Raw genomic sequence first — 16,439 nt, 5'->3', positions numbered from 1 at the left:
TAATACCAAAGATAAAAATTATTTATTTGTTATTAATAGATTTGTCATATTTTTTATTTATGGCTCTTTGGAAAATAATGGAAATAGGATTTTTCAAATTGGAAGGCAAAGGATTTAATTAAAAAAACATGACTTCTACTGTTCAACTCTCAAAACAAGCTATCACTTTGAAAGGATCTGCTCAAATCGTGTCAGAATTTTTTAGTAGGATATAATTTGTACTCGATTTTCTATTTTACAAAGCTTGGTCACTATTAATAAGCCTAACTTTTACACCCCAGGATGAAGTTAGGCCTATCTCAAGTCACTTAGGAATAGCATGGGCCTATTCAAAACTTCCTTGTTTGCTAAAGCTCTCTATAGTTTTCTTTAAAAAAAATTCTTATACATCTATTTCCAACCCAGAGAAAATTATGGTTAGTCTTATTGATAGACTACCCTTTACAACAATCAAATAAAGGTTATGCCTAATTCTCCTGCCAATATAAAACCAGATAATTTGTGTGACCTAAAAATTCTATCTAGCTTATCTCTGCAAAGACCCATCTATTATTATAACTAAAGCAGATTAAAGCAATTTCTATTATCTAAATTGCAAAATTACATTGATAGCAATAACCTACAGCAATAACCCACAATCATACTGATCAGTTTGCTCAGAAAATTATGTATGAATTAAAAATATTCAAACAAAGTGGCAAAATTACCCCAGAATTTTTTTGCAGTTCATATGATTGACTTACAAATAGAGTAATAGAGCCTTTCTTAGCCTATGCTCTTTCCAAATATAATAATCATATTGGTTGAAATGAATTTTGCCTCCACCCTATATATACCAATTCAAGGTGTATATTTGCACATGGGAGGGGGGGGGGGGTGAATTGTAAACTAGGCCTACCTCTCATTTATGTCAGAAATGAAATTTACCCCCACCCCCCTAATGTGCAAATATATAGGGTAAGACACCCAGTAGTCGGACACTTTAATCACTTTGAAAACTTTTTGACATTTAAACTACTCTAGCTACTGTATTATACCACCTAGAAACTTAATTTTTGTATCAAAAAATTTCTGAAGAATTTCTGAACAAGTAGGTTACTAATTCAAATAGTTTCACTTGTACAGTGCCTCCTATTTTTGAATTTACTAACAAGTGACAATTCCGCCTAAACTTGGACATACAAACGGCTCATTGTAAATTGGTTATTAAAATAGTATAAAAGATTCTGTCCGAGAATAGGCAGGTGGCCGACTACTGGGTGTCTTACCCTACTGTGAATTGGTAAATATAGGGGTGGGAGTAAAATTCATTTCTGACAAAAATGATTATTATATTTGGAAAGAGCATAAAAAAGGCATCAAGTGGTATGTTTACTTTATTTGTAAGTCAATCATATGAACTGCAAAAAATTTACCCACAATTATTGGCTAGGCTATAGTAAATTTTTCTCCTGTAGTACCTTTTAATGAAAATTTTATTGTCTACCAAAATTACATAAGCAAGGTATTCCCTTAAGGCCCATCATAGCTTGTACATAAGCCCCACCTCAAACATTGGAAAATGGTTATGTACAGCCTTCAAACCATTGCTTTATTCTAACAAATCATACGTATGTAATTTTGTATATTAAGTCGAAAAACTCAAAAACATAAGTATCTCAGAAAATACAATTATTATAAGTAGTTTTGACATTGTCTCTATGTATACCAATATTGATGTAGCAGTATCTGAACAACTATTAGAAAACAAAATAAACAAAAATTATCATTTAATAAAAGTTTCAGCTGCAGAAATAGAAATAGAATTATGGGGCAAATGAACTTAGGGTTTTTTTAGATCACCTTAATACATCTGATAGAAATTTACCATTTACCTCAGAAATTGAAATTGCAAATAAAACCCCATTCCTAGATGTGTTTATTATTTGTAGAATATTTAAACTCAATTTCACTATTTACAGAAAACCAACACACAACAATAGATATTTACATTTTGAATTAAACCACCCCCACAAGTTAAAAGAGCTGTTGTAATCTCATCAATTGTGCCCTAAACATTGTGCTCTTCTGATTCCTACATCACAGCAGAACTAGATTTTATCAGGGACATACTTTTTGGAAATGAGTATTCTATTTTATTTATTAATAATACAATTAACTATAGACTGAAAAGACATTGCTGTAAAATCAATGGTAGTTTACCATGCAATAATCTTAATAAGCCCTCAAACATAACTTACCTCTAATGCACCCCAAAAATCACTACAATTCTTAAAAAAGTCTGCACAAAATAATCTGTATGTAGTTTTTACCAATAATTTCAAAATCATAAATTTCCAAAAATTCTGGTAAAGATAAAACCTCAGTTACTCGTCAAAGAGGGGTCTATCAAATACCATGCGATTTTGTCACATACTATGTAGATAGAACTCACCAGAATTTAGAGAAACGCCTAAAACAGCATAAAGATGATATTACTAAAGTTCTAAATTCTAATACTGCTACTGTTTCTTTTGATTCTGCTTTAAGCAGTCATGTATTTGAAAACCTAGCCACAAAATGCTTTTTGAAGAATCCACCCTTATTAGCAATGACATAGGCATAAACCTGGTAGTTTGACAAGCAATTGGAACCAGACTTAAGATTAATGATAATATTCCCTTAAATAGGGACTTGGGGGAATATTCACTAAATGCTCTCTAGGCCTACACAAATTTAATTAAAAACAATCTTACAGAGTATTAAAAAAAAAAGTATACATTAACACAGAGCCAGTCACAAATATACCTTTGAGGTTAGCTGCCAAAAAGGCAAGATTAACAGTCAGAATGTGTTTTAATTATTCTTCTTTCATTTCAATGAATTGCCTTGTTTCATCTTACTTTATTTATCAGTCCTGGTTGAACTTTGCTAAAGTATGGATGCTGAGACTGTTTTAAAAATTATCATTTTAGTTTTTATTGGTTGTATCTTGTTGTAAGTCTTTCTTCTTTTATATAGTTATGTTTTGCTGAGGATGGTCCTTGGCAGGGGTGTCCTGATGCTCATTTTATTAGAGGGGGGGCAATCTTTTTAAATTTTACCAAATTGCTACCTGATTTATGCCAAATGTTCTGCAGAAGTCAAGAATTTTGCAAAATTTTGGTTGATTTTGCAAAATTTCTGCTGAATTTTCCATCTTCAGTGAAAATTTTACCAAATACCAAAAACGTTGGGGGGGGGAGGGGGGGGGGGCGCCAAGAAGGTAAAAATTTCACCAAGAAGGTGGATAAAAAGGTAGGGATCTTGTTATTACACTCACATTGTGTTTGTGTCATGCTGCTGTAAAATAGGGGCAGTCCAAAAACCTATCTATTTTTTCCAGAGTGCCAAAAAAAAGTAGTCTTTCCCATAAAGAGTTCTTTTATCCTAGGATAAAGTACTAGTCTAGTCCTAACAATCAGGCAATCCCAACTATCTAAATCTGTATATGCATAATGTCTGAGATTTGGAGTTTATTGTCTATGAATAGGAAATATGCTTTGTAATCAGGATATCCATTCATGATCAAGCACTAGCTGAATACTGGGGGTCTTACCCTTGGCTACACAATAATATTTGGGGTAAAATTATTATAAGATTCTGAATACTAATAACACTATCTCTGACATTTTTCAACCTGAAGACTCCTTCCCATAATGTTTTCTTAGGAGTTTAGTGAGTCATGCCACTGACTTGCATTCCAACCAAATAACCAGGAATACCAGGACTTAAACCCCTGTCCTTGGGGTTGACTAAGGGTTTCAAATCTAGCATGCTAACCTCTCCACTATTTATCAACTTAGTTTTCATATATTCATATTTTTTCAGGCTATGGAATAAATGGCATTCTTTATCAAAGAGGTGTTTATCCTCAAGACACTTTTAAATCAGTGCAACATTATGGAATACCTCTTCTTGTGTCCACTGATGAGAATGTTAACAAATATTTAGCCACAGTTCTTGGGCAAGTAGAGTGTAAGCTTAGTTTATCAATTATACAAAAATAGATATTATACTACTGTGCTGGTCAGTCAGCAACTGTTTTAGTTTAACTGAACCCCATGCAACTCAACCCATTTAACTGAAACCTCATGCAACTCAGCCCCTTTTAACTCAACCCTCATTCAACTCTATCCCTTATAATTCAACTTTTAGTTTATGATGCCTAAACAGGGGTTGAGTTAAACAAAAGTTGAGTTGTATGGGGGTTTCAGTTAAACAAAGTTTGCATGCAAAATTAGAGCTTGCATTGGGTGAATCAGGTATGTCTATCATGTGTAGAAAGTCTTGATGTTTATTTATTTGAAATAGAAACCCAGGTCACCTAGAACAGAAAGGTAAGAATATTACATCCTTCCTCCTTCCCAAACTAGCGAGCTGGTACAAAACATAATAAAACAAATTACACTTTTAAATGCTAAACACACGGTCATAATAAGTTAATGTATTTATTTATGATGAGGTACTAGGCTTGCTCTTTTTTTTTCTTTTTTTTTTCACAATTTTCAATTAAATTTTGAAACAGGGGGGGTGGTGGTATTCCTTTAATTAACGGATTACCATTTCACAGGTTAAGCCTCGGGACTGGATTCACAGTGTGACCGGTACGGGTTATGTAGGGGGTTTCATGGAGTTCTGTATGGGTCACGTGACTGGTGCTTGGTACAGGAATGGGCCTGTTAAATGTTGGGCTATGAACGCAAGTGAAGGGTTTCAGATGGTTTTCATCTGGTGTTCTAGGGACGGGGGTAGGCATTGTTTCTGATAGACTCAGTGGTGTGGTTGGAGTATCTGTATGGGGAATCTCTTCAGTTGTGGTGGCGTCTGGTGACTGAGGTTGCTGACAGACTATCTTTATGTGGCGCCTGTAGGTTGCTCTGTCGTTGGTCTTGACTATCTAGGATCTGGGATTCACATCTGCTCTATTGACAATGCCCGCCTGCCAGAGTTTGCCATGGATTTGGGCCTGTACAGGTTGTCCAATTTGTAGGGGTTTCAGTTGCTTTGACTGTTGATCATAGTACTTGCTCTGGCGTGACTGTTGCTTCATTTGATTCAGTCAAAATTGCTTGTGGTTAATGGTCTTTGGTACAAGCAATTCTTTGGTGCATGGGATTATTGATCTGATATTTCTGCTCATTAGCAATTGTAATGGTGAGGCCAGACAATCAACTGGGGTGATCCTGTACTCTAGCAACGCCAGCTCAAAATCATTTCCAGCAATATTGGTTTTACTCAGGATATCTTTGGCCGTCTGTATGGACCTTTTTGCCAATCCGTTTGATTGGGGGAAATGTGGTGAGGATGTGGTGTGAGATATTTCCCAATCCGATATGAATTTTTGGAAGACAGATGATGTAAATTGTGGGCCATTGTCAGTAATGAGAATAAACGGAATTCCATAAAAAGAAAAATGCTTTTTCAGGTATAGTATTATTTGGTGAGCATTTGTACTGCTTCCCAATCTATCGACTTCGAAAAATTGACTGTAATAGTCAACTGTAATGAGGAAGTATTCTCTGTTTTTGTAAAAGAGGTTGCAACCGATTTTTTCCCATGGTAAGTCAGGGATGTCATGTGGCCTCAAGGGCTCTTTCTGGTTAGAGTTCTGGAGTCTGGTGCATGCATAGCAGTGTTTCATATGTTCCTCAATATCTTCTGTCATCCTTGGCCAAAAAATGACGGAGCGAGCACGCTTTTTAGTTTTTTCGATACCCAGATGTGATGCGTGCATGCAGTTGAGGATATCTTTGCAGGAGTTTTTGGGTATGACCAGGCGATCTCCTTTTAGTATGATTTGGTCTATGACCATTAGGTCATGCCGGACTTTCCAGAATGGGGTGAGAGTTGCTGGGAGATTTTTTCTGGATGCTGGCCAACCACTTCTGATTGTCTTAGCCAGCTCAACCAATTGAGTGTCAGCTGCTGTCTCTTGTTTGAGCTTTTTAAGTCTGTCATTGCTGATTGGTTGGATTGACATAACAGAATGCACATATGATTCAATATCTTTTTGCATCTCTCCATCCTCTTCAGGGAGATGCATGCGTGACTGGGCATTGGCAACTGGAATCTCTTTGCCTGGGTGGAATGTTATGGCGAAGTCGTATGGTTGGATTCTCAGTAGCATCCACTGGAGTCTTGGTGACGACTTTGATATTGGGCAATTCAGGATCACTTGGAGAGGCTTGTGATCCGATATGATTATGAACTTCTTGCCATATAGGTATTGGTGGTAGTGTATGCAGCCAAAGAGAATAGCGTATAGTTCCTTTTCTATCTGCGAGTAGTTCTGCTTGGTGGTGTTCAAAGAGTGTGATGCAAAGGAGATTGACTTCCCATTTTGAAGAAGGGTGGTTCCTAGGCCAAACTTTAAAGCGTCAACTTGTAGTTCGATGTTCCCTGCTTTTGGATCAAAAAATGTCAATGAGCTGCAAATGGATTCTTTGATGTTGTTCAATGCTATATTGTGTTGTGGCTCCCACTTGAGCTGTTTCTGTTTTGCCAGGCTACGTAGGGGCTGATTTAGTGATGCTAGATTGGGAATGTACCTTGCTAGGTAGGTCATCATTCCCAGTATGGTCTGTAGTTCATCCTTGGTAGATGGGGGTCTCATTTCTTTCCGTGCACGGACCTTTCGTGGGTCTGGGTAGATACCACCTTTTGATATTATGTGTCCAAAGTATGGTATGCTGTCGGACCCAAACACACATTTTTTTAGGTTGAATTTCACAGTCCTTTATCGTGCTCTGATTAGTGCACTGCGAACATTTGCGTCATGCTCCTCTATGGTTTCCCCAGATATAATGATGTCATCAACTATGACGGAAAAACCTTTAATGCCTTCAAATGCCTCTTCCATACAGCGTTGAAATTCATCCTGCGCTGAAATCAACCCAAATGGCATGCGTTTGAACATGTATCGGCCGTATGGAGTGTTAAATGTTCTTAGTTGAGATGATTCGTTGTCAAGGACGAGAGACCAATATCCATGACAGGCGTCCAGCTTGGTGAAAAATTTAGCACTGGAGTGTTTTAATATTGCTTTGTCAAATGTGGGCATTGGGTGGTGGGGTCTTTTGATGGCCTTGTTCAGGTCCTGTGGGTCAATGCAGACCCGGAGGCCTGCACACGCCCTAATGCTGAGAAGAATCGTTCGTTGCTGGCAGTGGTCACAAACAAAGTAGTGACTAGTCTCATCAGTTTTAGCACTGCAGAAAAGGTAATGGGATTGGAAAAAAATTCGATAGTATGGAGAAGATCCAATTTTGAAATATCACTTTCTGAAAGATGCAACTTGAAAAGAGAAACCTAGAATTCTATGACTTAGTCACTGACACTGAGAGCCCACAACTGTTTCCACTTTCGAATATTCATGAAAATCGGAACTTGAGGGGTCAAAAGCAGATAAAACATTGAACAGAAGCATATTTTGCAGGAAACGCTGGTCCATCTTAATCATGAAATGGTCTATTACCATGAAGTATAGAAGTTTAGTGGAGCTGATTGAGTTGGCTGATCGATATTGCGTTTACCAGTTGCTGATTCTGAAAGAAAGTCTTTGAGAGGAATGGAAATAGCTTAACTTTTCTTGATTCGAGCACTGGTTTTAGATTGTGGAGATTTCAATTCCATGATACCATGGAAAGCCAAGAGTTGTTTTTGCTTAAATTACTCCATCTATTATCATTTCTTAGCTTTGGTGTGTCTCTTCTTCCAGAAATAAATGCAAGTACCTTATAAATGAGCAAATTTTTGATTTGAAATTGCTCTGATAAACAATGTACAATGACTAACACTTTTTGTATTATTTGCAAAGTTAAGACAAACGGTGTTGAATTGATTTTGTCCAGTAGTCCTTTTGCTTCACACGCCGCCTCGCGGTTAGAACTAAGAGGGACTGCATAGAAGCGGTGCAATCAAATTTGGCCTTCACCATGTAATAGAGTGGACTGTGCAAAACAAAATACAGAAGCCAAGTTTTTTGAGCATTCAATCCATTCGTAAGTCTTAAAGTAATGCAACCTGAATTTTCGTCCATTAGAAGTGGAAGCCGGATATCTATCAAGAAAAGGTTGGCTAGTCTGTCGTAACGCGTCCTTGAGGTATCTGAAAGAGGCCCTTGACGGCTACTTCAACTAGAATCCGCAACAAACTGAGGGATGCAGACCAAACTTTATATTGACCTGGGTTTTTTATTGTTCCGCTTGTTTCCAAAACACTTTTGCAGGTGGAAGAATCTGTTTCAGCTAACACAACACTTTCAGCGCTCACAGTATTGTCAGTCTCTTGCACTGAAGTTTCTTCATGTTTCTTCCTTATTTTCACTGAAAAAAAATCCTAGTTTGTAGTCACTTTTTACTCATAGCTTTAACACGAATTTGCAAGAACCACAAAGATAAATTGGCCGGAATATTGACCGGAATAAAGAATAGGCTAATCGACCCGATTCTTACGGAGTCGCTAATTCCATTATTAGCTAAAATCCTTATTGCTGTGTTCTGAAAAATATAATCCCTTTTCTTTCTTCCTTTAGCCTTTTCTACTCATTTTACTCTACTTTTTGTGGGAATAGTTTAAAATATTTGTGCTAAAAAAGAGTGTGATTTTAAGGAATATGTTAATTTTATGTTTATACTAATGAAATTGCAATAGGCACATAACCGTCCAAATGCTAATTCTAGTGATGGAAATCATCTTTGGAAATTATGATTCTTTTAATTTTGGACTGATATTGGCTATTGTTCTTTCTTGTCCACATAGATTTAATGAAAAAGGTTAAATTTTAGAGAAAATGCTAATTTTTTGTTGTTTTTTTTCAGCCTGGGTGGCTGAAAACAAGGCAGAACGACTTGTTCTTGTATTAAAAGATATTGATACAAATGATGTCTTGGAAAGGTGGGAATTCCGGGTCGAGTGTGAAAAACCTGCTGAAACGGCGTCTAAGTATAGTTTCTATTTATTTTCCTCCCATCATTATTGTTTCATTTTGATCATCTGTTTACTGCCTTTGTTTTCTGTCAGGATCTGCCTATTTCTTTTGGTTGGTTTGTTTCAACTTACTATGCGTTTTTTGTTCTCGTTCTTGAAAGTGTCCATCTTTTTCAGTTTTTTTCCATTATTGAGTTAAAAGTTTCTATCTTTTTTACTTTTTTCCCATTATTTAACAATTACATTCGATATGCATGGAAGTCTTTTTCTTACTGCTCTTGTTTGTTTTTTAGCCTTTTCCACTAACAATCTTTAGCCATCTATCCCCCCCCCCGTCCCGCCTCTGTTTCTCTGAGTCACTGCCGTAGATCTACTCTCCCCATTCTGTAAGGGGTTGAAGGACCTTTGCTTTGGACTTAACCTCTAGGCTGAACTAAAGTTTGTTTCCTACTACTATTAGGAAAATACTAAGGCTGCATATAGGAGATATCCTTAAAAAGCGTCCATTAGATATCACTAGAGACTCCATTCCCGTTTAGTAGTTCGACTTGAAGCTTCTTTGGGATCTAGTCTTGCATAAAATAACCAGTTCATTCTTCTTTAGTAGATCCATTTAAAATAATGGTGTTCAACTTGGGTAATTAGGCAGGCAGAGGGTTTTTTGGGCCTTTCCCTTCTTCTAATATTGATATTTTTGTAATATTAATATATTCTTCGGCCGTTTTTTAACTTTTAATAATTGAAAGCTGAGTTTGGTGGCTGAAGAATTTGAAGCTTCGGCCATCTTTCACATTCTGGCCAAAGTTGTTAATGACTCCCCCTTCACCGTCAAACCCTGCTTATCTGTATATCCTTAATTCAAAATTCTTCTTATCCTGTTTGTCGCTCTGTAAGTTCTGCTTTTAACTTTCTAAGTTACCCATCTTGATTCCCTCCTCTTCGTTTTTTATGTCCCTGCTATGATTAATTTAATTATGAATATTAGCCCCCCTCCACCCTTCGAAAGAAATAAAATTATCTGGCTTACCCTAAGATTTCGCCTTTATTCTCTTGTTCAAGTAGATATATTTGTTGAAAAAATGATGTTCCGAGCACAGAAAGTAAAAGCAAACAAAAGCGGTGACTGGTATGAAATTCTGAAGCAAGATAGAACGTCACTTCGGATTCATAAATCCCATTTCGTTGCTACTATGTTCAAACGTTCCATAACGTAACATAAACTTACGTATCGTGAAATTCTAAAAAAACGTAACCTTTCCATAACGTAACATAAACTTACGTACCATATCGTAAAATTCTAAAATAACGTAACCGTTCCATAACGTAACACAAACTTACGTATTGTAAAATTCTAAAAATTACGTATCGTAAAATTCTAAGTAGAGCTTGAGTGTACTTAGCGCTACTTACATTACAGACTAAATTTGCTCCGTAAGATTGCATAACCTAACATAAAATCTTAATCTATGTTTATGTAAAATGTTTATGTGGCGTAGCGTAAAAGAACCATTATATACTGTTCAAGGAAATGCCAAAAACTGTCTGAAAGAATACCTTGACTGAGTTTTTGTTAATTGGGATGTTAATATCTCAATGATGGTAAAGTCATGAACTAAGAATAGAAGAGCTTTTTTATAAAATGAAAACGATAAAGCAGCATGTGATTGTTTATGCGTTTAGGAAAAATGCCCTTAAAAAGAATATTGACTCAAACACATTATCCCAGTTAATTTTTTATGCTAAAAAAAAATATAGCAAAATGTCGATAAAGAAAGTGTAATATAATAGGCTATATCTTCGACATATTTCCGTTTATCAAGTATTAATTCAGTTCATTTGATTTTATCTTTCTGACCTTAGAAAAAAGAGTATCTTTTTCTTTCAGAAAAAAATATGTATGTGCATTTTTCCCCTCACCAAGCGGATGGGATAATATGATGAGTCACCCATGGGCGCCCATAAGCTGAATTCCAGGGGGGGGGGCAAACTTCGTCTAATTGCTACTTTTAATGCTATATAATATAAATCTCAGAACAAAAATACAAAAATAAGGCAGCATCATTCAGCCAGGGGGGGGGGGGCAAAAGCCCCTCCCCGGCCCCCCCATATGGGCGCCCATGGAGTCACCAGTAAAGAAGTTTACCACTTTATAATCACCAAGTAAATTTCCATAATGAAGTCGCAGTAAAATATTCCACTGTACTTTCCGCCGAAATGTATTTTAATAGTCCTGTAATTTCTTATGGGTGGGGGGGGGGGTTATATGGTTTTATAATATGCTTTGTTTTGCCGTATTCCAGAATGCATTTGGTTGAGTCTTTCATTTCATTTTCTATCTACTCTAGCAAATCAGGCCCGGTTGGCAAAAAGGACTTGAAGAAAATACAAGCTGAAATACGTGATGTCATGCGTCAAGTTACGGCTAGTGTTTCTTTCCTTCCACTTCTTGAAAGCGTTTGTACGTACTTATCTTATATCCTACGAATATAACAACCTCTCTCTCTCCCCATTCCTCTACATCATTCTCTCTCTCTTCTCTCTCTCTCTCTCTCTCTCTCTCTCTCTCTCTCTCTCTCTCTCTCTCTCTCTCTCTCTCTCTCTCTCTCTCTCTCTCTCTCTCTCTCTCTCTCTCTCTCTCTCTCTCTCTCTCTCTCTCTCTCTCTCTCTCTCTCTCTCTCTCTCTCTCTCTCTCTCTCTCTCTCTCTCTCTCTCTCTCTCTCTCTCTCTCTCTCTCTCTCTCTCTCTCTCTCTCTCTCTCTCTCTCTCTCTCTCTCTCTCTCTCTCTCTCTCTCTCTCTCTCTCTCTCTCTCTCTCTCTCTCTCTCTCTCTCTCTCTCTCTCTCTCTCTCTCTCTCTCTCTCTCTCTCTCTCTCTCTCTCTCTCTCTCTCTCTCTCTCTCTCTCTCTCTCTCTCTCTCTCTCTCTCTCTCTCTCTCTCTCTCTCTCTCTCTCTCTCTCTCTCTCTCTCTCTCTCTCTCTCTCTCTCTCTCTCTCTCTCTCTCTCTCTCTCTCTCTCTCTCTCTCTCTCTCTCTCTCTCTCTCTCTCTCTCTCTCTCTCTCTCTCTCCCTCTCTCTCTCTCTCTCTCTCTCTCTCTCTCTCTCTCTCTCTCTCTCTCTCTCTCTCTCTTTCTCTCTCTCTCCCTCTCTCTCTCTCAATTTCTCTCTCTCTCTCTTTCGTTTCTATGTCTCTCCTCTCTCTGAGAAAGAATTACTCTTTATTGTTAACAGTATTTTACTGAGAGCTTGTGGTATTTTAAAGCATATACAACAACGATGGTAAATTACTGCTCTCAGTAGCAAAAAATCTTTATGAGGAAAAACAGCATCTGAAACGTTATTTTAGCTCAAAATAAGATATTATATCTGGTGAAGGTTAAAAACTGATCCGCTAGCCTACCCTTTATTTTATTTTTTCTAAATTTAGGGGAAGTTTTGAGGTCAGGTCATACTAATCATAATTTAACGCTTAGTAATGTATCTATTGGCGTTAAAACTTAATATTGTTTGTGTTCTTTGTCTTAATCTGTTGTCAATCTTTTAAAAGTTTTAGAATAGATTATTACGCAGCTTTTAATCAAAATTGTGAATAGACGCCAAATTTGTATCTATTTTAGTATTTCATATCTTCTTTCATTTTGAAGTATACCTTTTCAGAAATTTGTTAAGTATAATTTTCGACGTACTAACTTAAATTAGGCATATTTTCTTCCAAGACTACACTGCCCTTCTATGACGAACAAATAAACGTTCAAATGAGGATAAGTCCATTTATTAGACGATGAGAACAGATACAAAAGCCTGGATATTTCGACCACATATACAGCGATCGACATCAGCAGGTCTACTAAAGCATTAAAATCAAAACTACATATTTATACATTTTGTTCTGTATACATATGTTAGTTTTGATTTTAATGCATTAGTAACCTATATCTGTTAATGACAATCGCTGTATATGTGGTCGAAATATCCAGACTTTTGTATCTGTTCTCATTGTCTAATAAATGGACTTATCCCCATTTGAACGTTTATTTGTTACTACATATAAGAAGTAGTAATATATAACATGATAAAATAATATAATAAATAAATCTATTTAAATACATAAAATAAAGACAGTATAATATATCAAAATAAAAATAAATAAAATAATAAACGAAATGCAATAAGCACAGTTTAACAAAAATATAAAACAAATAAAATATAACAAAGAATATTCATAGAGGATTAATACGTTTGGCTTTGTTTTGTTTCTTCTGAGCAATTTGTCTTATTCAACTTTTTGCCCTATCCTTTTGAGCCCCTCCTGTCTCCTCTCTAACATTTTTTTCTGCGTAGAATACCTCCATCCGGTTAGAAAAGTAAAATTAATAAAACAAAACTTCTGAAGTTTTCTAAAATTTAAGAAGAGGTTTAATTTTCGTTTTTTATTAAAAAAGGCCAAATTTGTACCCGTTTCGGTATTTCATACCTTCGTTCACTTGAAAAAGATTAATAAAAACTAATATGTTCCAGATTTGTTTGAAATTCTTGTCTACAGTTTGCCACATTAATTTTTTTTCTGTTCTTTTGAGTGTATGCCTCTCGTCTGTTGCTCTCTAGCAAGAGTGTTATTTTTTTATATATTTTTTTTCAAGGAATACCTCCGTTTATGTTATTTCCACAGAGTTTAAGGCCTGTATAAATGAGCTGTAGGCTTAAAAAAAGATGAATAAAATTAGAACTGTTTTGGACTCGTTTAAAGTTCTTGGCTACAATTTCTTATTTCCAATGTTTTTTTTGGGGGGGGGGGATTACAGATAAAACCAAAATTTACTTTCAATGCAAAACATTTAACTAATTCTAAATGTCAAACAATGTCTAGTATTGTCATTACACTGCAGTTTTCAATTTTGTTGTGAGAAGAATTGAATTCTATTAAATCGTTGCTTCTTTTTTTTTCTTTTTTTTTTATCGTTACTACCAAAAGACGCATAACTGTATGTGGAGGGTTTATTTTTTAATAAAAATTGAAGCCCAGTCTTTGCCTGATTTTTAAAGATATATGTGTGTTTGTGTAAGTTTCCACTTGACCAATTCAAATAAAATATTTCATTTCACTGTCCTTGTTACTTCAAAAAACTAATAATGAAATCTAAATAATAAAACTCAATTATTAAATTGCTTTAAATATCTTGTATACACCCAATGAATAGATTATGTTAAAATATTTCTGACAGAGAATAAATTTTTTTTTGCTTTCTCTTTAAAGATTTAAACTTTAAAGATCTAAGACCAATCTAAATCATAAAAACTAAAATGTGTAGTTTTTTTTTCATTTATTTGAAATTTGAAATTTTTCTAGGAGTTGAAATTGTGTTGTGACTATTCGTATTAATAGAAATTTGCTTACTTACGTACTACTTACTTAAAACCGAAAATAAAACTAAATTGTTTCAGGTTCCTTTGAAGTTCATGTCTACACAAGTACTACAGATTTTCTTTAATATCTTCTGACGCCAAAAAATATATTTATATTTTTTTATTGTGACATTCTTCCATGTTCGTTTCTAGTTCTTACCTACATACGTACTGTATATTGTCTTAGAAAAATTTTAGACACAGAGGATTTCTTTTTTCGCGCTAAAATATTTAAACCTTAAAATTGAACATTGAAACTTAAACAACAAAAACTAAGTTATTTTAAGTGTGTTTAAAGTTCTTGTGCTCAACAACAGAGAAATATCTTTCTCTTTCTTCTCTCTTAAACAACTTGAACCGTAAAATGAAGCTAAAAAAAAAATAATTCTTCCATGTTCCATTGAAATTCATATCTATATCGCACTGTAGATTCTCTTAAAAACCTTCGGACACAGAAAAATATCCTTTTTTTGCTTAATATTTCAAACTTCAAAAATGAATCGTTCAATTTTAAATAATAAAACTAAATTCTTTCAGGTTCTTTTATAGTTGTTGTCCACACATGTACTCTAAGCAGTCTTATAGAATCCTTTGAAACAGAGGAATACCTTCGTCTTATTTCTCTATTAAATAATTTAAGCTTTAAAATGGTAAAATGAAGCTAAAAACTGACCCTAAAATTTTCCCATATTTGTTTTAAGCTTTTATCTGCATACGCACTGTAGATTCCTCTAAAAAAAAGGATCAGAAAAATATATTTCGTCTTCTTCTCTCTTAAAAATTTTAAGCCTTAAAACCAAAAATTAAACTTCAATAATTAAAAAAAAATTACTTTCAGGTTCCTTTGAAGTTCTTGTTTACACACGCACAGTAGATTCCGAGAGGCCAGATCAATGGCTCGAGTCCGAAGCACTTCTCATTCCAAATTCAGAGACCGTTAACCTCAGACACTTTTCTACATCTCTGCACAAAGTTGAAGCTATGGTTAGCTACAAAATTAGCGATTAAATTCATTGTTAAAACCTTTTTTTCATTTTTTTTTCTTTTTTTATTTTTTTAAATGAAGATGCAAAAAAAACTGTTTTCAAAACTTAACGGGGAGATGTATTCTTTTTTTAGTAAAAGCACAGTAAAGGGTATTTTTTAACATCTAAGAGGAGGGGGGGCCTGACTAATGGCTGGAGTACAAAGCGATTCTCATTTCAAATTCAGAAACATTCAACGTAGAGATGCTGTTTTAAATTCTCTGCAAAAAGTAGAAACTTCGGTTAGGTATAAAATTAGTGCCTAAATTTATTGCGAAAACGATATTTTTAATTTTTTTGTAGAAAATACAATAACAGGTATTTTTCCACATCTAGGACGGAGAGGGGGGGCAAACCTGACCAATGGCTAGAGTACAAAGCGATTATCATACCAAGTTCGAAATATTTAACGTAGAGACACTTTTTATCATGTCCGCATAAAGTAGAAACTTTGATTGGTTACAAAATTAGTGGTTAAATTTAATGTTCAGTTTTTCTCGATTTTCTCTTAATGTAAGTACAAAAAATTTTTTTTTTTTTAACATCGGGGGGGGGGGGTAAACCTGATCGGTTTCTAGAGTTAGTAGTTCTGCTCATTACGAACTCCGAAACATTTATCCAGAGACAGTTTTCAATATTCTAAAGCAAAGTAGAAGCTTTAATTAGCTACACAATGAATTATTAATTCTTGAGTCTTGGAAACGTAATTTTTTTTTTTTTTTTTTTTTTGAGGAAGGTACAAAAAAGTTTTTTTTTCAAAATTTAAGGATGAGGGACATTTCGTTTTGTTTTTTTTATATTTTTTTATGAAAATACAATAAATAGTGTTTTTAGAGAACAAGGTCGGGGGAGGGGGGGGGGGTCAAACCTGACCAATGGCTAGAGTACAAAGCGATTATCATACCAAGTTCGAAATATTTAACGTAGTGCCGCTTTTTGACATCTCCACATAAAGTAGAAGTTTTGGTTAGTTACAAAATTAGTGGTTAAATTTAATGTTCAATTTTTTTCGATTTTTTCTTGATGGAAGTACAAATAAATTATTTCCTTAAACATCGGGGTGGGGT

The 16,439-nt window shown here is 35.1% G+C and overlaps 1 protein-coding gene across 1 annotated transcript; it reads left to right on the top strand.

Moving 5' to 3' along the window:
• Positions 1 to 113: 113 nt before the first annotated feature.
• LOC148952617 (mitotic spindle assembly checkpoint protein MAD2A-like) lies at positions 114 to 16,208 on the top strand. Its single transcript, XM_089089040.1, has 5 exons — positions 114 to 204; positions 3,850 to 3,996; positions 8,841 to 8,964; positions 11,295 to 11,407; positions 15,186 to 16,208. Exons 1-5 carry the CDS (start codon positions 129 to 131, stop codon positions 15,353 to 15,355), a joined length of 630 nt encoding a protein of 209 aa, XP_088945166.1. The 5' UTR covers positions 114 to 128; the 3' UTR covers positions 15,356 to 16,208.
• The last annotated feature ends 231 nt before the right edge of the window (positions 16,209 to 16,439 follow it).

The sequence above is a fragment of the Artemia sp. Qi Xiang Cuo genome, chromosome 5, assembly GCF_049724085.1.
Source record: "Artemia sp. Qi Xiang Cuo chromosome 5, ASM4972408v1, whole genome shotgun sequence".
Taxonomy (NCBI): Eukaryota; Metazoa; Arthropoda; class Branchiopoda; order Anostraca; family Artemiidae; genus Artemia; species Artemia sp. Qi Xiang Cuo.
The sequence above is the reverse complement of the archived record's forward strand: the minus strand, read 5'-3'. Positions and strand labels throughout refer to the sequence as shown.